Here is a 25,130-nt window from a genome sequence, read left to right on the forward strand (position 1 = left end):
CCACTGAACTGATCTAGCTGCAAGGTTTTTCTGATTTGTGTAAGGCTATTGCATTCCCCACATCTGCATTCCCATGCAGCTTAAGAAAGTCAATCGCACATTTCTTCTCTTCATTCCAGCTTACCTGGCTTCTTAGGCTTGCTGGTGAAATTCATGCTTGATTCTTTGTGACTAGGCTTGGCTACCCAAGAGCAAAATCCAAGGGTGAAGGGATGGCGCTTATGCATCCCCAAATCAGGCTCCCCAAGATTTAGACAGCCGTGTACCCCCACCATCTCCATGCATATGGTGGAAGGGAGGAACCAGCCATTTACTAATTTACTAACTGAAAGTTTAGCCCTTGATTCAGTTTTGTGGCTACACAGGGCAGGTCACCTTTCTAGGCAGTTTATCACCTTTCTGGTGAGAGTGATGAATCCACAACTTTTGTGATGATGAGGACTGCATTTCACACTAGAGACAGTAACAGTAGGTTAGATTTTTACCTGATCTTACTTTTGCAAAGACACTTTCCTGGAAAGACTCAATGACCCTTGACCCTTGACCAAGGAGTGTGGAGGTCTTTAAGCAGAGGCTTGACAGGCAATGCTTTGATGGTGTTTCCTGCTTGGCAGGGGGTTGGACTGGATGGCCCTTGTGGTCTCTTCCAACTCTATGATTCTATGATTCTAGGTGACTTTCCCCCTTGTCTTTTATTTTAATTTTTTAAGCAATCTAAAAACAGGACTGTCATTCAAGATTAAATGAAAACATGACTGACCTTTTCTTGAATGTAACAGGATAGCTCAGTTGGTACAGCATAAGACTCTTGATCTCAGGGTTGTGGGGTCGAGTCCCACACTGGGCAAAAGATTCCTGCATTGCAGGGGTTGGACTAGATGACCCTCGAGGTCCCATCCAACTTCTGTGATTCTATCATGCTGTGATTCAGGAACGGTAGCTGTTAGGTGGCCAGATATATCCTGTCAAAGGAGCTGGCGATCGTAAGGGTGCCTAATGGCACCCTCTGCTGGTTAAAACCTTGCTTAAACTATCCTCTCGAAAATTGCTTCTCTGTATGCATTTATTCAGTTTAATGTGGTTTAATAATCCAGTCTAATGTGGTTTAATTAATCTGGTTTAATAATCCAGTTTAATGTGGATTCAATCTCTTTCTCAGCTTTTGAAAATAAAGCTTAGGCTTGCTTTGAAATCGCTGCCACTCCAGCCCACATAGGACTTTTCAAGATAGATAAAAGAAAGTCTTTCTTCACACGGTGCACAGTTGGTTAGAGCATGGTGCTGATAACACCCAAGGTTGCAGGTTCAATCCCCGTATAGGACAGCTGCATATTCCTGCATCGCAGGGGGTTGGGCTAGATGATCCTCAGGGTCCCTTCCGACTCTATGATTCTATGTCTATGGAACTCGCTCCCACAGGAGGCAGTGATGGTCACCAGCTTGGGTGGCTTGAAAATAGAGGATTAGACAAATTCATGGTGGAGAAAGCAATTGACGGCTACTGACTAGGATGGCTATAGTCTCTTTTTCCACTGTCGGAAGCAGTGATGCTTCTGAATACCAGTTGATGGGAATTCCAAGAGAGGAGAGGGCTGTGGCACTTTTGTCCTATTTGGGGACTTTCCATTCAGGCAACTGGTTGGCCATTGTGAGAAGAGGAATTGTTATCTCTGGCTTGCTTCTGCAGGGAGATTTGAGGAGCGCCCTGAAGAAGAGCAGAATTTAGCTCTGCAAGTGGATTAAATCTTCCAAATGCCCCAGCGGGAATCCCACAAGCTCAGCAGGAGGGGGAGAGGCTTCCCTCCCTTACCTTCACAACTGGGAGTCAGAAGCATTGCGATAGGACTGGACGGGACAATAAGCAGGAGGGGGAGAGAGCCATGCAAGGCTGGGGAGGAGAAAGAGAGAGTATTCTCCATGCTCCTTTCTCCAGAATAGCACCACTGCTGTCACCAACTGGCAGCTTCAAGAGGTTTATCTTGATGCAGAGCAAGCCCCTGATTCTGCATTTCCAGGGAGCTCGAGGATCTGCTGCTGGCTAGGTGTAGCCCATTTTGTGGTTGCGAGAGGCAGTGTGGTGTAGTGGTTAGAGTGTCGGACTAGGACCCTGGAGACCAGGGTTCAAATCCCCACTTGGCCCTGGAGCCCTTGGGGAATAGCCATTACCATCTCTCAGCCTAGCCTACCTTACAGGGTTGTTGTGGGGATGAAATGAGGAGAAGCCACCTTTAAACGCCTTGGAGAAAAAGGTGGGATATGAACGCAGTAAATAAAACAAAGTCTAGCTGTCTTAGGGGAGAATATGCAACTGTGCAGCAGCAGGTTGGGGAACATCAGGCCAGGAAGCAAAATGCAGTCCTCCAGAGCTCTCCACCTGGCCCTCCGAATTTTCCCAAGCCACACCCCCCCTTTGCAGGCCTTGCCCCTCACCAGCCTCACGTCACACTTTCCTCAAGTGCTTTTGCCTGGCTGGAATTTGCCCTTGACTTCTGAGGGTTCCCCTTGCGTGTCTGGAAGGATGAGGGGATACCAGCATGTCTAGAAACTGGCCTACGGCACAAAGATAACATAGACATCAGTTGCTCCACCCACTTTTGCCTCTGGTCCCCACCCCCCCACCCCCCGGGAAGGTTGCCTAGTAAGGAATGTGGCCCTCAAGTCCACAAGGCTTTCCCATCCCTGCACTAGAGGGATGTTATTTGTTATTATTTTTCAAAAAGGAGAATTGCAGGAAGCCATATGGTGTCGCCAGGAGGGGAGAGACTATTCAGAATCCATCCCCCCTTCCATCCACCCACCTGGTCTGGTTTCATCTCCCTGCCTGTCTGCTCTCTGCCATCAGAACATTACACTTCTGTGTATTTATAGAGGGCTAGGCGCCCATTCCCGGACGAGGGGAGCTAGGGAACTTTGAAGCGGTGAGATGTGAAGCGATGAAAGGGGAGCCACATCAAATGAGCCTCCCAGTGAAGCAGTGTCAAAACAGGATCCCCGGCACACAGTAGAAATTGCCACTGTCTTCAGCGAACCTTTGAAGCTCTTGACATTGACTCAGCTTCAAAGCAGCCCTATCCTTGCAAGAAGATCACCTCTTCCAAATCACAATGCGGCCTCTCCTTTCGCCGTGACCTTATTTGTGCCTCAGCTAACCCAACAACCTCACCCAGACTTTGTGGAAATGACCGAAAAAGAGCCCGTTCAGACACAGGACTTGTGGCACATAGCCTGGATGATACTCCAGTAACGATGACAAAATAAATGCTTCTAAGCCGAGTACTTCCAATGCCTTATTTGGGTCACAGATGACTCCCTGCTAACGGCAGGTGGCGGTCTTCAAACATTTGTACTCGAATTGTTGAAAAGTTGCTGATCCCGTGATTCTTGCTCTGTTTTTGCAGACCGGCCGGATTGAACCAAACTACCCTAAAGTGTGCGGCCATCAGGGGAACGTGCTTGACATCAAGTGGAACCCTTTTATTGAAAACGTCATTGCATCCTGCTCTGAAGACACCTCGGTAAGTAGAAAGCAGCAGAATGGGAAGGGGGTTCAAAAGGATTATTGGGGACCCTTCAGGCTGGTGGCATTTCTGCACGTGTTTTCTGCAACATGTAATCAATGCAACGAGAATGCTTTAGTGGTGGACTTATACTGGACCGCCCATCTGTTCCGCAACATTGCTGTGTGCAGAGGGGCACTCAATGTGCAGCACCACAACAAAAGCTGGACATTGGAACACCAGAAGAGCCTGCAGGATGCGGCCAGAGGCCCATCCAGTCCAACATCCTGTTCTCACAGCATCCTGTTTCCAATGGGAAACCCACAAGCAGGACCTGAGCACAAGACCACCCTGCCCCACTGTGGTTTCCAGCAATTGGTATTCAGAAGTATCGCTGCCTCCACATACAGAGGCAGAGCCATCCTGGCTAGAAGCCATTGACAGCCCTCTCTGCCGTGAATTTGTTTTATTCTCTTTTAAAGCCATCTAGGTTGGTGGCCATCACTGCCTCCTATGGGACCAAGTTCCATACCGGTAGTTGTTCGTTGTTGTTGGTTGGTTGGTTATTGAATTTATATACCGCCCTATACCTGGAGGTCTCAGGGCGGTTCACAGAGCAAAATCAAAATATAAAACCACAAAATATATAATCAAAATAAAAAAAACAACCCAGTAACCACACCCACCCCACTTATTTTACCTGTCCTGAATCTTCCCGCATTCAGCTTCATTGGATGTCCACAAGTTCTAGAGTTATGAGAGAGGGAAAACAACTTTTCTCTATCCATTTTCTTTAGGCTATACATGATTTTATAAATCTCTATGGTGTCACTTTTTCCTTGCCTTTTCTCTTAACTTGAAAGGCCCAGAGGCTGCACCCTTTAACAAACTACAGCTCCCAGAATTCCTTGGGTGTTTAAAGCGGTATCACGGTGCGTTAAATGTACGGTGTGGGGGCTCGTCTACATTTCCTCTTCTCCCACTGCTTTCCCCCAGTGAAAACAGCTCTTTAGTGCTCATTTGGAACAAATGCAATTCGGGTTTCCCCCAGATTGCCATTTCTTCCAGTCTATTGCTAAAGAGGGAGTTTTCCCTTGGAAAGGAGTGGGGCAAGCAGAAAAACTACTAAGACCAGTGCTTTCCAGACATGGCACAAGCAGATGTGTGGACAAGTCTGAACACGGCCAGTGACATCTCTCTTTTTTTTAAAGAAAGGCAGCGCTAGGAAAGGATAGACTATTTCTACATTGACATACAGCTCTCACCAACTTCGCCTTTCAGAAGTAACTCTGTCACCCCAAATTCTCACCCCAAGCTCTAAGCGAGGTTTCTGTGGGGGCAGCTCATCCCATTCCATCCCTCCCTCTCTGCCTGCCTTCCTATCTGAGCTGCCTCTGCAGTTCTGGAGTCTCCTCTCAACCTTCTCAAGGTCACCTGCATCCCTGCAGCAGAGAGAAGAAGGTGGGGCTCGGGCTTCCGGGTTCAGCGCCAGCGTCGATCGGCGGGGCTTTGTCTCGTCTCCGAGACGGCCCGTCTCTGCTAGGAGTGGGGAGGGCAGCGAGAGCGACGCTGCGCCCCTTAGAACCTCGGGAAGGGCGTCCCGAGGGCAATTTGCTCGGCACAGACCCAATCCGGACTCCCCAACTCTTCGGCTAGCTCTAATAAGAGCTCCGGAGCGAGGAGGGTAGAAGTCGCGGGGGCCATTTTGAGCGGCAACGTTATTCTAGCAGGGAGAAGCTTCAAGCCGAAGGCGGAGAGCGCTGGATTCTTCCGAAAATAAAACGATTGGAAAAGACTGTAAGTAACCTCATGATTTGGATTATTATAAAACAATTTGGATCTGGGAGAGAGGGGAGAAAAGAGGAAGCCACCCCCCCCCACGGCAACAAAAGAGACAGTAAATAGAAACCCGAAGCCATAAACAGAAGATTTACAATTCAAAGGATCCCTCAAAGGCATCAAAGAGAATCTCCCCTTTGATGCAGGGTGAAAAGGGGAGAGAGACTGCGGTTTATGACTGCTCTGCAATAAGAGGCACAGCCTAAGAAAAAAAAACCTTTCCACTCGGGAGCCGGCAGCCCAGACAACCCAGTGAGTTGTCAGGTTTTATAAGTCAAATTTTACTTCACTTTGTATTTCTGGACTTTGTGGAATTTCTTTTTTGGCTTAAGTGTTTGTGAAATGTGAGTTCGAACTTTATTGTCAATAAGACTTGAAGAATGCAGCCAGCTTGTTAAAATGGAGTCGAAAAATAAACTGTGATCATATTCCACCCCACGTGACAAGTTTTGACCTTGGCAGGACTGAAATATGTCAACAAAAAAGTGTTCCCCTGAGTTCCAGCGGTCTGTTTTGACCTTAATGTGGGAAACAAGAATAGAGTTATGTCAAGAGGAGACACGACGGCAAGAGTTACAGGAAAAATTCCAGGAGGTGATGGCGGAATATGATTTTTTAGGAGATGAAGCTTTTGACGCTGAAAAAGATGAATGTGAGAATGACAATGATGGGGAAGGAAAAGAAGAAGATGAGGATTGTGATGATTCAACACAAAATGAAGCACACCACGAAAAAAATGATGACTTTACTCTACAAAAAGTTGGATGGAGTGCCCTGCTTTTGAGGGGGGCACGATTGGTATCATTGGAACTCCAGAACGCCCACAGGGAAGAAGGAAAAAATATGCAGAGAAGAGAAGAAATTCAGGGGTCCTGTATGGTGGCCTGGATGACAAAAGACTGTAAACAGGGGGTGGGGTGAAGGGAAAGTGATGTTGTGATTAAGGATGGATTAACAGGTTTATAACTGGTCTGCTGATTTTGGAATTTACTGGATTGGGGGGGGAAGCCGGCAATCGGGGATGTAAGGTTAAATTGAGAATAGTTATAGTTTTAAAAGTGAATGGATTTTGGAAAATGTGAAAATATGGAGGCTTATAGAGGGAGAAAAAACAAAAAATTAGGCACGGGAAGAGAAAATGGGAGTTTGATTTCTCAGTGATTTGAATATTAGATGAAAATGTTAACAATTGATTTATAAGTTGTATAAGATGCAAAGGTGTATTTTTATAAAGTAAGAAACTGTTGCAGATGATAAAAAAGGGATGAAAACCGGGGAAGGGGGGGGGAGGGGAAGCCCACAAAATATGGTTTTACAACTATGAATGCAAGAAAAATTTTTTTGTTTTGTATTGTTTTTTCTTTTTTCTTTTTTTCGCCCTTTCTTTTTTTCCCCCCTTTTTTCCTATTTCTATTTTTCTCTCTTTTTTTTTTTTTTTTGGTATGACAATAGATGGTTGGATGGATGTCCTCCTGCGTACTGCCCTGGTTTGCTGGAGCTCCCTGGTGGCAGGGGGGGGCTTTGGGGCCAGGGGAGGGGGGGGAGGACAGAAACCCAAGCATAAAATGGACCATCTCTGACTGTTCACATACATGGGATACTTCGGTGGCAGGGGAGGACCCATGTGGGTGGGTAGGAAGGAGGTGGAAAAGGGGTTTAAGTATGTACCCTTTTTTTTTTGCTTTTTTGTATTTTGTAAAATTAATAAAAAGTATGTTCAAAAAAAAAAAAGAGAAGAAGGTGGGGCTCAGAGCAAGTGGCTGGTGCAGCAGGCAAGCTGGAGTGTCTTGTGCCAAAGCAGGTTTTCAGTGCTTGAGAGCGAGAAGGAAAGAGGAGGAGGAGGAGGAGGAGGAGGCAGGGGCAGAGGCCAAGGCTAGCAGCCAGCCCAGTCTGCAATACAAGGGGGCTTCAGGGTACTTTGCTATGGCAGGAACAACCCTCCCTCCCCCGTCTCTCAATGGGGTGGACGCATGCCAGGACGGGATCAGCAGAGCCTTCTGTCCATGCACAGAAAACAAAACTTGCTTCATGGAAGGGTGGAGCCATCAAGGGAATATTTGCATGAAGGAGTCAAAGAAGATGCTTTTGGGCTGAAGGACCGGGGGGGGGGGGTGTCTTCCCTATATGTTTCTCCTGAGGGGCCGATAAGCTGTCCAGGCAAGAGGATTTTAGAGTGGGGGGGTGATTTCTTTAAAAAGCCATTGCCAGCTCTCATCTCCAGTTTGAGATGTGTGGCCGATGGATCTGAACATGCCTCTTTATCCCACCAGCCTTTGACAGATAAAAGTATCTTGTTTTGTGTGGCCCACCTCTCTGGCTGAGTCTATCCTGTTCTCTTTTGGTTGGAGCAGTTTTGCTTGCTTTTATAAGTGATTCCCTTGCTTTGATATCCGCATATGATATCGTTGTCACTCACCCGGGACCTTTTATCCACTTGCGCTAAGTGTTAAGTTTTGTGGGCCATGTTTTCTGGAACTCCCTTCCACATGGGGGCCACTCTTTGCCTTGTTACCAGCCAGACACATCTTTCTTGTCCTGTATCTGAGGATCAGAGTTATAATACTCCTAAATGTGGAGGCTTCATCTGCCTCGGACATAGAGGCACTTGCAAAAAGGTCCACAGCATTGACAGATGTTAAAGACTGCTTCACATTTTCATGCTAATCTTCAGCCGCTGTCTGGGGGCTCTGACTCTCCCTCCCTCCCATTCCATGATGTCATGCATCTCATCAGAAAGTGCTTTTTATAGCCTGGTGGCTGCTGCAGTTGGGAAGCCATACAGCTGCAAGGAAGTGCATTCCCTCCACAGCAGGCAGCTTCTCCTCCAAAGACCTCAGGCATACACACACACACACACACACACACACACACACACACACACACACACTTCATTGTACTAAAGGACCTAGAGCTCTGTCCTTAATCTGCAAGATGACAACAACTCCATGCAGCTTCATACTGGCAACAGAAACTGGTGTGGTGGAAACGATGAAGAAGGGCGATTGCCAAGATTCAATCCCCAACAGCTTCTGCAGGTAGAGCTGGCAAAGACCCCTGCCTAAAATCGTGGACAAGTGCTGCTGCCAGTGAGAGCAGACAATCCTGAGCCAGAAGGACCAATATAGGAAGGCAGCTTCCTATACTTATGTGTGTGTTAAGGGGACAGTGGTGGCTCAGCGACAGAGCCCCTGTCTTGGAGGCAGAAGGGCCCCAGTTCAATCTCCAATTGTATCTCCACGTAGAGCTTGTCTGAAATGTCAGAATGCCTTCCCATCAGATGTCAAGAAGATACTTGAGTAAGACATTTGAAGGCAGCCCTGTATCAGGAAGTTTTTAGTGTTTGACATTTTATTATGTTTTTATATGTGCTGGAAGCTGCAACCCAGCCAGATGGGCTGGGTAATAATAATAATTAATAATTAATAATAATAATAATAATAATAATAATAATACTGTAATAATAAATAAGAGAGCCACTGCCAGACAGTGTTGGCAACACTTATCAGGTTCTTAGGTTTCCATGCTTCTAACAAGGCTGTGATGCTTTATGGTTTACATCAGGCATCCCCAAACTTCAGCCCTCCAGATGTTTTGGACTACAATTCCCATCATCCCTGACCACTGGTCCTGTTAGCTAGGGATCATGGGAGTTGTAGGCCAAAACATCTGGAGGGCCGGAGTTTGGGGGTGCCTGGTTTACATTTTTCATTCTTCGTTTATGTTTGCTTACTATGCTTGCCATTTTTGGTCAATATTAATAGTAATAAAGTATGGTGTGAGTGTGGCCCATGGGTCCTGAGACATTTTAAAGCCATCTTTACTGTGATAGAACATTTTGGGTGTGTGTGTACTGTATAATGAACCTACTTCATCCAGGCAAGCCGCTGAGTTGACAAAGACATACTCCTCACAGCATCCTTTTGCTCTCCTGCCCTTCAAGGTTCGGATATGGGAAATTCCAGAAGGAGGACTGAAGCGCAATATGATGGAGGCTGTCCTGGAGTTGTACGGGCACAGCCGGCGTGTCGGCCTTGTTGAGTGGCACCCGACCACCAACAACATCCTGTTCAGTGCCGGCTATGACTATAAGGTGAGCTGGGCAAAGACGCCCTCGTGCATGAGAGCCAGTGTGGTGTGTAGTGGTACATTGGGCTAGGACCTGGGAGACCAGGGTTCAAATCCCCACTCAGCCTTGAAGCTCGCTGGGTGCCCTTGGGCCAGTCATTGCAACTTAGCCTATCCTACCTCACAGGGTTGTTGTTGTTGTTGTTGTTGGGACTAAATGAGATGGGGAAGAACCGTGGAGAAAAAGGTGGGATATGAATGCAAAACGTTGCAGCCAGTGGTGGGAAAGCTGACCTTTGTTTTGCGTTCCTGACCTTGTTAGGTTCTCATCTGGAACCTGGACATCGGTGAGCCTGTGAAGATGATTGACTGCCACACCGATGTCATTCTCTGCATGTCCTTCAACACAGACGGGAGTTTGCTGGCCACCACTTGCAAAGACAAGAAGCTCCGCGTCATTGAGCCACGCTCCGGCAAAGTCCTCCAGGCAAGGAGCTTCTTATAAGGGTCAAAAGGGAGAGGCGTTGGCATAGAGCCATCATCCAAAATCCTGACTGTTGTTTTTTAAAAAAATCAGCCACAGAAGGGGTGCACATGCCCAGTTTTTATCAGGACACCAACTCCGGGAGGAGGGGGTGGAGGATGTAGCGATGGACACCAGCCTGGATTACTTTAAAAGAGAATTAGGCAGATTCAAAGAGGATCAGGCTGTCCATGCCTACTGCTAGCCACAATGGCTTTGCTCTGCCTCTGTAGTCAGAATGACTCTGAACACAATTGCTAGGAGGTTGCTCCGGTGCTGAGGCCCCGACTGCAGACTCGCATTGTACTGGGACATCTGGTTGGCCACAGCTGGACATCTAGATGGGCTACTGGTCTGATCCAGGCATCCAGGCTCTTCTTACACTTTTTTGTTATTTGTTTGCATTTATTTATTTATTTATTTAAATTTATACACCGCTTGATGGCAAACAAAGAACCCTCAAAGTAGAGCAGTTTACAATATATCATTTTGGGTAAAACATTCATCTTAATTATAGATATTCTCCTTTAATCTACTCCGGGTTTCTAAATCTCTTCTAATTTCCTTCCAGACTTTTTCATACGGTAATTGTTTCCAAATAGATTAAGATTTTTCATCGTCAATTCAATTCAACACCTTTATTGGCATATATATATAAATATAAAAACAAAGACAAAACATATAAAACATATAGGTCATTAGTATAAATAGTAACTCTACATCATACAGAAATAATGGTGAGCAGGAGGAGGAAGAGGCACACAAGGGATCCTCAGCTATCATTGTTGAAGGCTAGGTGTATTGATTTTAATTACATAAATTCTGGACAAGTAGTGGGCCATAATTCTAGTAATTTCGGGGAAGTCATCCCTCAGCAAGAGCTGGACCACTGTTTCCTTGTTGGGGAGGGTTCCAGGTCTCATAAAGGATAAGAGGGGGCCAAAATCAAAAAAATTAGAAAGGGGACAGTCCAGAATCATGTGAGCCATAGAGTCTACCTCTTTCTGGCCACAAGGGCATAATCTATTCCAGTAGGGGATGCCTTTGAGTCTTCCGGATAGCACAGAGGATGGAAAAGCATTTAGGCGGGCCAACATAAATACTCTGCGATAAAAAGGAGACACCAGGTCATATATATAATTAGGTATCAATCCTTGGTGTGGCGGCAGCCCCAAGAAGGCAGGCGAGCATACTAGAGGTTGGGCAGGATGAAGTTTCTGGAGTTCAATATCAAGCAGTCTCTGCTTAATAAGAGTAAAGATATATGAGTCCTCATATGTCAAGAGGGAATCCACTGAGAAGCCTAGTTGTCTGAGTTTGTTGGAAATATTAGAGAACCATATACAGCTATAGTTGTCTTTCAGAAGATAGGATATCAAGCTATCTGGATCGGTTCATCGTCAATTCTATACCTAAATATTTAGCTTTTGTAACAATTTCCAAACCTAATTTCTCCTGTAATTCACTCTTTTCTAATTCCTGCATGTTTTTACCATAAGTTTTGTTTTTGACATATTTCTCTTGAATCCCACTACTTTCCTGAAATCATTCATTATCCCTGGTTTCTGGCTCCTCAGTTGTTAATATAATATCGTCCACAAAAGCTCTAATTTTAAAAACACCCTTCCCTTTATCTCTTTTTCTTTCCTTATTTCTGAAATCAAGATTTCCAAAGTTAGTATAAAAAGTAGTGGTGAAAGCAGACATTCTTGCCTTTCTCTATATTTAAAGGATCCGTCTTTTCGCCATTTACCGGTATTACTAAACAGCCCTGCTGGTTTTCATATATTGCATTTATTGCTCTGCAGTAGTTTTCGCCCAGCCTTGCTCAGCTTTTAACAGATAACAGATAGCTTTTAACAACTTTTAACAGGTAAAAGGGAGAGAGGAGGACTGGCATTACCAAATTTAAAATTATACTATGAAGCAGGATGTCTGGTGTGGCTAAAAGAATGGATTATCTTGGAAAACACTAGTATTTTAAATCTAGAAAGTTTCGAAAATAGGTATGGATGGCAAGCCTACCTAGCGTACGAGAAGGTAAAGGTACATAACAGTTTCAAAAATCATATACACAGAAATTCATTCTTTAAAGTTTGGAATAAATATAAACAGCTATTAGAGCCACAAATCCCTTTATGGATCTCATGCAGTTAAAAAACTCAATATGAATCCCACTGGGCAACATATAGATAAATATTGGAAGAAGACCAAGGAAAGTTAAAATTAAAAACATATGAAGAATTAAAACAATATGGGGTGGATAATTGGTAATATATACAATTAAAAAGTATGTTTAATGCAGACCAAAGAAAAGGTTTCGCTAAAGAACAATCGCTATTTAGCACCATTATATTACAAAACAATAGGAAATTATTATCGAAAATTTACATTCTATTATTGGACTATGATTTGATGGATGAAGAGGTAAAAGAAACAATGGTCAAATGGGCACAATACATTGGCCACACTATATATTTAGAACAATGGGAGAAACTCTGGCACGAGGATATTCGCTTTACCGCCTGTTACACGATAAAGGAAATTTTTGTTTAAATGTTTTACAGGTGGTATTTAACACCAGTAAAAATGGCCATAATTTATAAATTAAAATCCAACCTTTGTTGGAAATGTAACAAAGAACCTGGAATGAAAATTCATATGTGGTGGGGTTGCAAGGAAATAAATAATTTTTGGGGAATAATACATGAGGAACTTAAGAAAGTGTTGAAAATCCTCTTGATAAAAAAGCCCAAAGTTTATCTCTTAGGGCTGGTGGGCAAAGACATACCACATATGAAAAAAAACAATCTTTTTGTATGCAACAACAGCTGCCAGGGTAGTGATTGCCACTAAATGGAAATCTCAGGACATACCAACAAAGGAAGAGTGGATTTGCAAATTAAGTGAGTATACAGAATTGGCAAAATTAACCTCAATGATAAGATACCAATCAAATCAAAAGTTAAGAACGGAGTGGAAGTATTTTGAAGATTATATGTCAAAATATTGTTCTAAAAACGACATGCTAATAGGCTTATAATAAAAAAATGTAAACATTAACAAAACCAATAAAAAGAAGGAAAAATCAGAATTTAACAAAAAAAAATTACTATAGAATGCAAGGGGAAAAGATATAAAGAAATATAAAGAAGTCGAATTGCTGTGGAGGGAAGTAGAGGGTGGGTAATGGGTTTTATAAGCGTATAATTACCATATGTAGTTGTTGTAATTCAGGTATTATATTTTATGTTAGGGCATTATTTGTGATTTTGATTATTATGTATATATGTTAAGTGTCAATAAAGATTTTTTGGGGGGGATTATGCCTGCAGTATGGATAGCAGCTTCAGGGGCGGGGGGCAATTTAGATTAGAGAAAAGGCATAGGGGTGTAAGAAACTGCTCAGAAACAGTTGTTTTTTAAGCCCAGAAATTACCAATTACAATTAATTCATGTCTTGTATGTTTAGCAACCTCCACCTAAATTGCAACCTCGTTGGTGTAAAAATTGCCTCCTCTCCTAAGGCAAGAAAAGCAAGTTGGTCCCTGTCCTTATTGGATAGGTTTTGTTGGTAAGAATGCACAGCTCCTTCTTCCGACAATGAAGTTTCCAAAAGCAATCTTTTATAAGCATGTGCCTATCTCCTAAGAAAGCAGCCTTTCCCCCAAAAAAAATTTTTTTAGAAAATTCTTTTATCTTTTGGTTAGAATATTCCCCACCCCCAAATGTCAACATGCAAATTTTGACTTCAGATAAGCACAATTTCAACAGAGGGAACAGAAAGAATTCACTGTCTGCCATGTTTTTTCGTCTAGCTTTCATCTTTTATTAATCACAAGTTGTATTGGATGAAATGAAATGAAATGATGAAGTGAGGCTTTTGAGTGGCGTATTTGAAAGAATGGTAAGCCAGCCTTTCCCAACCTGGTGCCCTCCTGATGTTTTGGACTACAACTCCCATAAGCCCCACCTGTCTCAGCTGGGACGGATGGGAATTGTGGTCCAAAACATCTGGAGCACAGCAGGGAAAGCTGCCTTAATCAATTGCCTACAGAAGTCTAGTGTCCAGATCAAAGGAAATCATACGGTAGTACCGCTCTATCCTGCCTTGGTCAGACCAAGCTTGGAGTCCGGTGTCCAGTTCTGGGCACTACAGTTTAAGAAGAATATTGAAAAGATGACCAGGGGTCTGGAAACCAAGTCTTATGAGGAATGGTTGAGGGAATTGGGTATGTTTAGCCCAGAGAAGAGAAGATGGAGGGAGGATCTGACAGCCATCTTCAAATATCTGAAGATGGAGCAAGCGTGCTTTCTGCAGGACCCCAACCAATGAATTCAAATTACAGAAAATGAGATTCCTACATCAGGAAGAACTTTTTGACTTTAAGAGCCATTCAACATTAGAATGGACTCCCACAGAAAGTGGTGGGCTCTCATTCACTGGAGGTTTTCTTGAGCTGTGGGAGGGATTCTTGAGCTGTGATTCCTGCATTTAATGGGGTTGGACTAGACTTTTGGACTAGACTTCCAACTCTACAATTCTATGATTGATTTGAAGAGGGGAGCTGGAGGCTGCCAGGAGTGTAGCTGCCTGGCTGGGTAAATCTTGGTTGTCTTTCCAGGAGGCGAATTGTAAGAACCACCGCGTGAACCGGGTTGTCTTTTTAGGAAACATGAAGCGGCTTCTAACGACTGGAGTCTCACGGTGGAACACGAGGCAGATTGCCCTCTGGGATCAGGTCAGACCATGGTATTTATTTACTTATTCTGGAGGGTGGTAATGCAAGAACAGGCCTTTTCAGTGGTGGTTCCCTGTTTATGGAATGCTCTCCTCAGGGAGGCTTGCCTGGCACCCTCATTATATATCTTTAGGTGCCAATCAAAAACTTTCCTCTATAAGCAGGCCTTTGGTCTTTAACTATCTGTGGCCTTTTTGATGTCAGAGGGATGTTTTTAATGTTCTCCTGGTTTTAATATATCAATATGTGGGGGTTTTTTTGTTTTGTTTTGGTTGTAAGTCACTTTGTAATTTGCCATGGGCAAGATAAAGCAACTAACAAATATAATAAATAATTACATAGTTTAAAAAATATTGTTTTTTAATCATCCCTTTTTGGGACCAAGCCCTGAGAGAATAAATCTTTATTTTATTTATATCCCAACTTTCCTCCAAGGTTCTCAAGGTGGCATACATATTTCTCCTCCCCATTTTATCCTCACAACAACCCTGGGAGGTAGGTTAGGCTGAGAGGCAATGACTGGCCCAAAGTTGTAGTCGAAAAGCATATTGAGGGCACCAGGCTGGCCACAGCTTTTTTAAAAAAGACACCTTCCTTCACATTTGTAATAACATTCCTAGTGTCAATGTTTAAAATGCAGCAGGTTTGAAAGCTAATTTCATTTTTAAAAAACCAGCAATAATATATGTGATTTCTGCAGGAAGATCTCGCCATGCCCTTAATAGAGGAGGAGATTGACGGACTGTCTGGACTCCTCTTCCCTTTCTACGATGCTGATACCCACATGCTGTACTTGGCTGGCAAGGTGAGTGGGCACAAAATGCTTATGGCATGGGGGAGTGGGCTTTGGCGACAGAATCCCAAAGTTTCTGTATCTTGCCACTATGAACCAACGTATATCTGGAGTCACTTCGTAGTCACTCCCTTGGAACCAAAAAAAAAACAAACAAACCATTTCCCTCAAAGTAGTTTTTAAAAAGGCATTCATCAGTTCATCTAGATGCTTAGCCAAAGCAATTTGTGTTGCTGCAGATTTTAATCTACAGTCAAAACTTGGCTCCCGAATGCCTCCATTTTGGAATGTTTCAGCTCCCAAATGCCCAAAACCCGGAAGTAAATGCTCTGGGTTTTGAACATTTTTCAGAAGCCAAACATCCAATGTGGCTTCTGCTTGAGTGCAGGGAGCTCCTGCAACCAATCAGAATCCGCGCCTCGGTTGTCGAACATTTCGGAAGCCAAACGGGCTTCCGGAACGGATTATGTTCAACAACCGGGGTTTGACTGTATAAAGAGAAGATTGAGAGGCGATTTGGCAGCCATCTTCAAATATCTGAAGTGTTGTCAGATATTATAATTATTATTAGCCTACTATTACTGCTATTATTTTGCTAATATTAAAATGGAGCAAGCTTGTTTGCTGCTGCTCCAGAGGGTAGGACCTGAACTGATGGAGAAAAATTGCAAGAAAGGAGATTGCAACTAAACATTAGGAAGCACTTTCTGACGGTAAGAGCTGTTTGACAGTAGAATGGACTCCCTCGGAAGATGGTGGATTCTCCTTCGCTGGTGGTTTCTAAAGAGATTCTTTAGTTGTGATTCCTGCATTGCAGGGGGTTGAACTAGATGACCATAGGGGTCCCTTCCAGCTGTACACTTTTTTATTCTAAATTTTGGTCTTTTAGGGCTGAGATCCTGAGCATGCACATACTCAGAAACAGATTTAATGAAATTAATATGCCTTGTTTCCATTCAGATGTATGAAGGACACATGCTCCCATTTCCCGGCAGACCTAAGACCAGCCCCCTTTTTCCCCGTAGATGTAGCTGAATCTGGGCTGACTGGAAATGGATCCATCCCAATTTGAGCACTGTGTAGATTATAGAGTGTTATTTGGGGCTCCAGCTAAGCCACTGTCCTTCAGCCTTCAGTCTAGAAAATGGGGATAAAGGCAGAATACCTCACAGGTATTTGTTGTAAGCAAAAAAACAAGACAGCACACAGAATCATAGAACGGTAGAATTAGAAGGGACTCTGAGGGTCATCTAGTCCAATCCCCTGACAGAGGGCCATCCATGTTTTTAAGGGTGGGCCAAGTCAGAGTTGCTATGACAACCTCCCCAACCTGGGGCCCTCCAGATGTTTTGTACTACAACTCCCAACAGCGCCTACCGCCACCACTTTGTTTATCTTTTGGCTGATCAGAGTTGTAGGCCAAGAAACCTGGAAGGCACGAGGTTGGAGAAGGTTCTGCTATGACCTAACCTGTGCAATGCTCTCTCCTCCCACTCCAATATTCACGAAATTCCTACAGATTCACACCTCTCTCTCTCTCTCTCTCCCTAGGGAGATGGGAATATCCGCTACTATGAAATCAGTACAGAGAAGCCATACCTCACTTACCTCATGGAATTCCGTTCTCCGGCTCCACAAAAAGGCCTCGGTAAGGGTGCTTGCCATTTGCGCTACAGTACAGCCTCAAAGGGAGGCCGCGTCTTTCCTTGGACTAGTCAGTGGCTACTAGCCATGATGGCTATTGCTCTGCCTCCACAATTGGAGACAGGCTCTGCATCTGGTTGGCCACTGTGAGAACCAAATATTGGACTATTGAGATCAAGTAGGCGTCTTCGCTGTACTCTTTTTGGCGCCTGTTAAAAACATTCCTGTTTAGACAAGTCTGCCCAAAGGCTTAGGAAGCTGAGGCAACTCTGATCTGTTTCTGTGTTTTAACTTTCAGGTGTTTTAAAGTAGGGTTGTACATGTTTCTTGAATTTTTATTTTTGTAAACTGCTTTGAGGGTTTTATTGCAACCAAGCGGTGTGTGAAGTTTTATGAAATAAATAGATGGGATATCGGCCCGATCCAGCAAGGCTCTTCTGGTGCTCTTGTGAAACCTCCAGACCTAGAGGCAGTCTATCTGGATACCTAGGTTCTTAGGGTCATTTGGCCACTGTGAGAACAGGATGCTGGACTTGATGGGCTACTGGCCTGATCCAGCAGCCTCTTCTTATGTTATTTCATCTGCTCTGCCCTCTTTCCTCCAGCACAGTCACAGGCTCCCACACCTCCTCTAACCACTCTGCCCCTTTCTTCGGCCTCTTCCTGCAGGTCTGCTTCCTCTGGGACGCTCTCCCCAGTCCTTGCCCTCCCTGCCTTTTCAACATCTTGGCCTGCTCAGCCCCTGACTTCCTTCCCTCACCCCAAAGAAAGTTCTGGCAGCCCTTGGTTCCAGTGCGAGGTCTTCCCCTCAGGCCAAACCAAACCTTCCTCTTCCTCTTCCTCTGTGTGTGACAGTTGTGCTCCGAGCCCTTTCCCCTCTGGAGACGGAATGTTTATGAACATTCCCGGGACACTGGATCAGAGGGCCAGTAGCTAAGGACAGTGGCTGGCACACTTTATAGAAACAGAGGTTGGTGCAAGGAGCAGGCATTTTGTCTAGGCGGGGGGGGGGGGGCGGAGCAGCAGGAAGATCTCTGAGGAGATAAAAAAGAAACAGAGAAAATCACGCGGAACTGCTGTGTCACTCAGATGCCACGATAAAGGGCCGCCTTGCAACCTCTCTAAGGATTTGATTTTCTCTGTTATGTACAGGACAACAAGCATCACTTCTTCCTATTCCTTGTGTTTTCAGGAGTGATGCCAAAGCATGGCCTGGATGTCTCTGCCTGCGAGGTGTTCCGGTTCTATAAGCTCGTCACGTTAAAAGGGCTGATTGAGCCCATCTCCATGATCGTGCCAAGGAGGGTGAGTAATCTGGCCCTCACAGGAAGCAGGTTTGAAGAATGCTGGGAACTGTAGCATGGCACGGGGGGAACTATAGTTCCCAGGATTCTTTGAGGGGAGCCATGTGCTTTGAATGTGTGGTGGAACAGAGGCTTTGAACCTGGGTCCAGTTCACACAACTGTGTTGTTGTTGTTTAGTCGTTTAGTCGTGTCCGACTCTTCGTGACCTCATGGACCATAGCACGCCAGGCACTCCTGTCTTCCACTGCCTCCCGCAGTTTGGTCAAACTCATGTTCGTAGCTTCGAGAACACTGCCCAGCCATCTCGTCCTCTGTCGTCCCCTTCTCCTAGTGCCCTCCATAGATAGATATAGATAGGTTATCTTTATTGTCATTGTCCCATACAGAACAACGGAACAGAAAAAACTCTACATCAGACATTCAAAACCAGCAAGTCTGCTATCCCATCCTGATTAGCCCCCCACAGACTCTGGTACCCCATAATTAAATACAATATACTCCCATAAAGACTACCTTACACTGCATTTAAAACCAAAATCGCATTTGGATAGAAACTGTTTCTCAGTTTGCTGTGTTTGCTGCCTGTCTGGGGGCATCCATCCCAGAACACCACCACTGCTCTGGAAGTCCTTTACAGTACTAATTATTTCAAATATGCTGTTTCTCTTCCTTCTGCATTCTAGTCGGAAACATACCAGGAAGATATTTACCCAATGACTCCGGGAACAGAGCCTGCTCTCACACCGGATGAATGGCTGAGTGGAACGAACCGGGGTAAATGCACTAGCTCTGCAATTTTGCGATGTGCAACCTGGTGGAAAATCACACACCACCTAGGTTTTTAAAAAAAGTTTTAAAGTGGTCAGAAATTTGACTTCAAGCAAAACATGGCTAACACTGCTTGAAATCCCTAATATTTCCAAATATTGAAGTCTGGGCATTTACCATTTCAACACCTGGAAATGGTGAAGACTGATCTGTGACTAAGTAATACACTTTTGTTTCTCTCGCCAGTGAAATCAGTTGAAATGTTGGATCTGTCCCATCTCCCTGTCATATTAAAATATAGAATGAGGGATGTGATCATTAAAGCAATTGAAAATCTAACCGAAGAGCCAGCCTGTTCAAAGCCTTATAGAGCTAGGCAGATCTCTGTAGGACTCATTTTGTCACCTGGCCACACCTGAGGTTGAAACTGCCGTACCACTTTCAGACCAGCAGTCCTGGTGGCACTAAAGCTCAACAGAGGGCAGGCTCTTTTGGAAAGCTGGCATAGTGGCAGAGTAACAAAGGTGCCTGAGAACCCTGACATTTGCAGAAGCTTCGATTGCACCTCTGAGATTATGGGCTGCTTCACTCCCACTCCAATGCAACCTCTTGGATTGTGTGCGATGTTCAGCAGGAGTTTCACAGGAGCTGCGAAGTAAAATGCAGCTTCACAAAGTTCAAGCACTTTGACCCAAATACAGAACACAAACGTTTGGTCATTCAGCTAAAATAGTGGAGATTAGTTGCTCGTTTCCCAAAAAAAGTGTCTCTCTAGCCCAGTTAATTTTATTTAGGCATTTTTTTGTCTCTTGTTTTTTTTTCTTAGATCCCATATTGATGTCTTTAAAGGAAGGCTATAAGAAAGCATCGAAAGTAGTTTTTAAGGCACCAATGAGAGAGAAGAAGAGTGTTGTTGTGAATGGGATCGACCTCTTAGAAAACGTGCCCCCCAGAACAGAGAATGAGGTAAGGGGAAAACAGCTACCCTCTGTCCAGATTGAGAGATGTCATCATTAGGCCTGGGCGATGTTGTATCAATGCGTTGCCCAGAACTAGTATGAAGGGCAGACCATGGTGGTGGCTTCACTCAGAGGTAGAGCACAGCTTGCTTGCTTGCTTGCAAGCCAGAGAAGTACTGGGGCTCCCTCAGCTGGGGGGGCACTTTAACAGGCTTTTCTCTCCCTCTCTCATAATACTAGAACCCAGTGTGATCATTCACACAAGCTGAATGTTGGTAGGATTTGGCACAGACAAACAGAAATACTTACATACACACACACCACAGTTGAACCTGTGGAATTTGCTACCACAGGAGGACCAGCTTTAAAAGCGATAAATTCACGGAGGACATATCTATCAACAACTACTAGTCATGGTGGCTATTTACTCCTCTTATCAGAGGCAGGATGTGTTTGATTCTGCAGGTCATAAGTAGGAAAGTACTGTTGCATTCATGTCCTGCTTCCAGGCTTCCCATATGAATCTAGCTGGCAACTATGGGAAAAGGATGCTGAACAATAGGAGCCCTTCGTCTGATCAAGCAGGGCTTTTTTTTGTACATGGCCCCCACAAATACTTGCCAGCTGTACCAAAGTACCATAATTTTTCGAGAGTCAATTTTGGTCAGTGTGTCAGAAAAACAGGGTTCAAATTCCAACTCGGCCAGGAAGCTCGCTAGGTGACCTTGGGCCAATTGCTGCCTCTCAGCCTAGCCTACCTCACAGGGTTGTTGTGGGGATTAAATGAGGAGGGGGAGAACCATGTACACCACCTTGAGGTGCTTGGATAAAATGGTGGAATAATAATAATAATCCTATATAATAAAGTGCAAGTGTTTCTGCATCCAGTATTCCCTGTGTCCCTGGGTTTGCGCTACTGTGCATGTGCCCCACGGACACAAGGATTGGACGCAGAGACTTGGAACGCACACTCGCGCACGCGCTCCCCCTCTACCTACCGTTTCCCTGTGGCCGCCAACCGCCGCTCCCAGCTGGACTGACCGTTGGCGGCAGGGGGGAAGCAGCCCCCACACTGCCGCACTTCGGCTCCGTCCCCCAGAGCCGAAGTGCAGCGGTGCGGGGGCTTTTCGCTTTCACACCGCCAGACTTCGGCTCCAGGGGACGCAGCCAAAGCGCGGCAGTGCGAAAGCCCCCGCACAGCCACGGGCTTTTTGCCGCCTGCCTTCCCCTTGGCTTGGGGGAGACAGGCGGCGAAATGCCGCCGCACCGCCACACTTCGGCTCTGTCGGGCCTCAGATCGGTCCTCCGCTTCTCCCTTCCCCCGCCCGACAGAGCTGGCAACCCCGGCATCTGTGCCTTCTGTTGGCGGTGGGGGGGAGAGGAACGAACGGAGAGAAAGGGCTGCTTTCTCTCCGTTCGTTCCTCTCCCCTCACCGCAGACAGAAAGGACAGATCCCGGGATGTCTCCTTCCTGTCGGCGGCTGGGGGAGAGGTACGAAGGAGGAGAAAGCAGCCCTTTCTCCTCCCTCGTTCCTGTCCCCCTGCCGCCAACAGCAAGGACAGGTCCCGGGGTTTAGAGAAGCGCTGCGCAAGCGCTTATCCGAACCCCAGGATGTTCTAGCGCCCGTTTACTTAACGGGCTGAATTACAGTAGTAGTAGTAGTAATAATAATAATAATAATAATAATAATAATAATAATAATAATAATATATTTATTTATTCCCCAGCCACTCTGGGCAGCTTCCAGCAAAATATTAAAATACAATAGTCTATTAAACATTAAAAGCTTCCCTAAACAGGGCTGCCTTCAGATGTCTTCTAAAAGTCTGGTAGTTGTTTTTTCTCTTTGACATCTGATGGGAGTGTGTTCCACAGGGCGGGTGCCACTACCAAGAAGGCCCTGTGCCTGGTTCCCTGTAACTTGGCTTCTCGCAGCGAGGGAACCGCCAGAAGGCCCTCGGCACTGGACCTCAGTGTCTGGGCAGAATGATGGAGGGTTCATATATAAATGAAGCAACAGCACAATACGAAGGCCAACTCTTTCTCTCTCTTCCTCCCCCCACCCGCAACTTCAAGCTTCTCCGAATGTTCTTCCGGCAACAAGATGAGATCCGGCGGTTGAAAGCTGAGCTCTCGCAGAAGGACATCAAAATCCGACAGCTACAGCTGGAACTGAAAAACTTGCGCAACAGCCCGAAGAACAATGAACTCTAAAGGACATTTTCTAAACAAACTCTTTGTTTATACCCACTCTTTTAATTTTACTGTATCCACTTAACACACGATATGAGCCAGAGACCCCCGTGGCCAGCCCCCAGGGAGCTCACCCGCAAACTGGAACTGTGTCCTTCAGTGGCCATTTCCTAGCACTAAAAGAAAGACGTGTTGTCTGTATGATGTTAACTGAGAAAACTACTGCATGAAACGAGCAAAGGGAGCCATGTATAGCCCGAGCTTCCCTTGGAGGAAGTAGAATCAATGTGTTTCCTGGTGGCGCCAAGTCACGGGATTAGCCAAACGGGGCTTCCGGTTTTTCATTCCATCCTTGAGCAGTTGAAAATGAAACTCTGCATGCCCTGCAGGAAGCAATGGCATTGATTAGTATTATCAATATTCTCTCTCCTTTTTTTCCTATGCAAAGTGTGACTGACAATGCACACTGGATACAAAACTGGAATCCAGGTCCATGAAACTGGAAGGTACATGGGAGAGCTGGACATTAATTCATCCCCTTCTCCCGGGTAATTCCCGGGAATGTGCCGCGCAAGCAAAAGAGCAGAAACCCTCAGGATCCCTTTAATGCTTCAGCGGATGCTGGGGGTTAAGGTCATGCACAGCTTTCTCAGTATTCCTAAAAATGCCATTCCCCACCCCACACCCCACCCCATAGCCACTGGCATCATTTGTACCGTGGGGCCAGCTCTGCTTCAGCCATAGCTCAGTGGCTTTTCTATGCATCAACCCCTTGGTTGGTTGTCCTATCGAAACAGGTGGCGCCGGCACCAGTTTATAAGGGATACCCGCTCTTCGTATCTCTGGTTCCTAACCATTAATCCCAAGCCTTCACATATTATAGAACTTCGTATTTTCTTCTAGAATCATAGAACTGGAAGGGACCTCCCAGGAGTCATCGGGTCCAACCCCCTGCAGTGCAGGAATCACAGCTGAAGAATCCCTGGCAGATGGTCACCCAACCTCTGTGCAGGAACCTCCTATGAAGTCCACCGCCTTCTGAGGTGGTCCATTCCACTGTCAAACAGCTCTTGCTGTCAGATAGTGGTTATTAACCTATGCCGTGACACGAGACCGCAAGGAAGGAGGAAATTCTTGAAGGCTGTGGACTGATGCCGAGGCTCAGGCTGCAGGATGCTTCAATCTGGCTGGATCCCACCAGCATCGTCTGATGCATTTGCTAGCTCAGTTCTCTGCTGCCGCCAGTGAAGCTGTGCCCTAAGCCGAACCATTGGCAACTGCTGCGAGGCAGGAAAGGGAGGGACCAGTCCCCAAACCTCACTTTTATATGCCGGGGGACGGTGGGGTATTGCTGCTAGCACCACCCAAATGCAAGGTTGCCCAATGGGTGCTTGCTGCAAAAGGGGTTCTGTGAGTCACTCAGCAACTGGGACATTCAAGGTGCTGGCTGTTATGCCCCTGTTGAGATTTATAGGTAAGAAGACTGCCCCCCCCCCAAAAAAAGTTCCCATGCAATGAGCCTCTAGCATCACCTAGCAATCTGCCTTGCCAGTTATTGCTGTTCATGTTGGATTCCCACAGTCACCTGCTCCAAATTGGTCAATGGTTTGAAGAAAGAGCCCCAGGGAACTGGGTCCTGGAGACGGATACTCTAGAACAGGCACCCCCGAACTTCGGCCCTCCAGATGTTTTGGACTACAATTCCCATGTTCCCTGACCACTGGTCCTGTTAGCTAGGGATCATGGGAGTTGTAGGCCAAAACATCTGGAGGGCCACAGTTTGGGGGTGCCTGCTCTATCCTGAATCTGGCATTACAGGTAGAGCCTCCTGCCAATGGAGTGAGCCGAAAGCATTTCACTTCCTTGCTAGTCGTTAATGAAAATGGGACTTGCCACTGTGGGTTTAAGTGAATGATGGGGGGGAAATCCAAGTGGCAATAAGATTGCTTCAGTATTTAGTTAGGGGCAATCCCTCCCTTCTGAAGACAATCGCCTTGCTGAGAAATTAGGTAAGGGTAGTTTTCCCTTTGGAATCCTGACCCCTAACATTCCCCTGCAGGGGGTGAAGAGAGAGGATCCCATTACTGAAATTTCTTTGCCCCCAGCGCAACTATCCTGGAATAACTTCACCATTGTGGTCTTGAGTGCAGGAACCCTGTGATGAGGAGCTATCGTGTATCTGGACCCTAGGAGGATAAAAAATAGGTGAGCCATTATGTCTGCAATACAGGGATAATATATTAGGGCCTGCCTTACGATTGATTTTAGAGAGTTTGAGGCAATTAGAACATTCAGAAAGTGCTACAGTATAGAGAATTGGTATGTTTACATACATACATACATACATACATACATACATACATACATACATACATACATACATATTTGACTTCTGGGGCCAGAACTGGTAAAAAAATATATGGCCTCTGAAAATGCCAACGCCTGCAACTTGGTCCAAGATGATCCTCAGAGCTAGACTCAAGGTAGATCTAGTTCCGGGGGTCATATTTGAACATTTTGGATTGTTGGCCGCAAGAAATTATGTGTCTACCAAGACTGTCTTGAGAACACCCCAAATTTGTCCATTGCTGACTGGATGTAGCAAATCTTCCACAAGGATGTTGTGGCCGTAGAATGAGCCGATCGAAAGGGTGAGGCTTTAGGTTGTAATGCGTTGCCCACCTACCGTAAAGTTCCCTCTTGGATGCACCGGCATCCCAAGTCCTGCTGAGTTCTTTCTGCATCCCGATCGCCCTAAATCTAGACCCAAGTTGCTAGAGGTTCCGCATAGTGCTAATTCA

At 45.5% G+C, this 25,130-nt stretch overlaps 1 protein-coding gene across 1 annotated transcript in view; it reads left to right on the forward strand.

The window, feature by feature from the left end:
* CORO2B (coronin 2B) overlaps positions 1-23,821 on the forward strand; it is an 83,262-nt gene extending 59,441 nt beyond the window's left edge. Inside the window, exons 3-12 of the mRNA XM_035130905.3 lie at positions 3,399-3,515; positions 9,277-9,426; positions 9,724-9,888; positions 14,550-14,666; positions 15,367-15,471; positions 17,011-17,107; positions 18,296-18,408; positions 19,092-19,182; positions 20,003-20,142; positions 22,213-23,821. Of these exons, the coding sequence (XP_034986796.1) occupies positions 3,399-3,515; positions 9,277-9,426; positions 9,724-9,888; positions 14,550-14,666; positions 15,367-15,471; positions 17,011-17,107; positions 18,296-18,408; positions 19,092-19,182; positions 20,003-20,142; positions 22,213-22,350 (1,233 nt within the window). The 3' untranslated portion in view covers positions 22,351-23,821. The remainder of the gene's footprint in view (positions 1-3,398; positions 3,516-9,276; positions 9,427-9,723; positions 9,889-14,549; positions 14,667-15,366; positions 15,472-17,010; positions 17,108-18,295; positions 18,409-19,091; positions 19,183-20,002; positions 20,143-22,212) is intronic.
* Positions 23,822-25,130: the final 1,309 nt, after the last annotated feature.

Source organism: Zootoca vivipara, chromosome 13 (genome assembly GCF_965207765.1).
Source record: "Zootoca vivipara chromosome 13, rZooViv2.hap1.1, whole genome shotgun sequence".
NCBI lineage: Eukaryota > Metazoa > Chordata > Lepidosauria > Squamata > Lacertidae > Zootoca > Zootoca vivipara.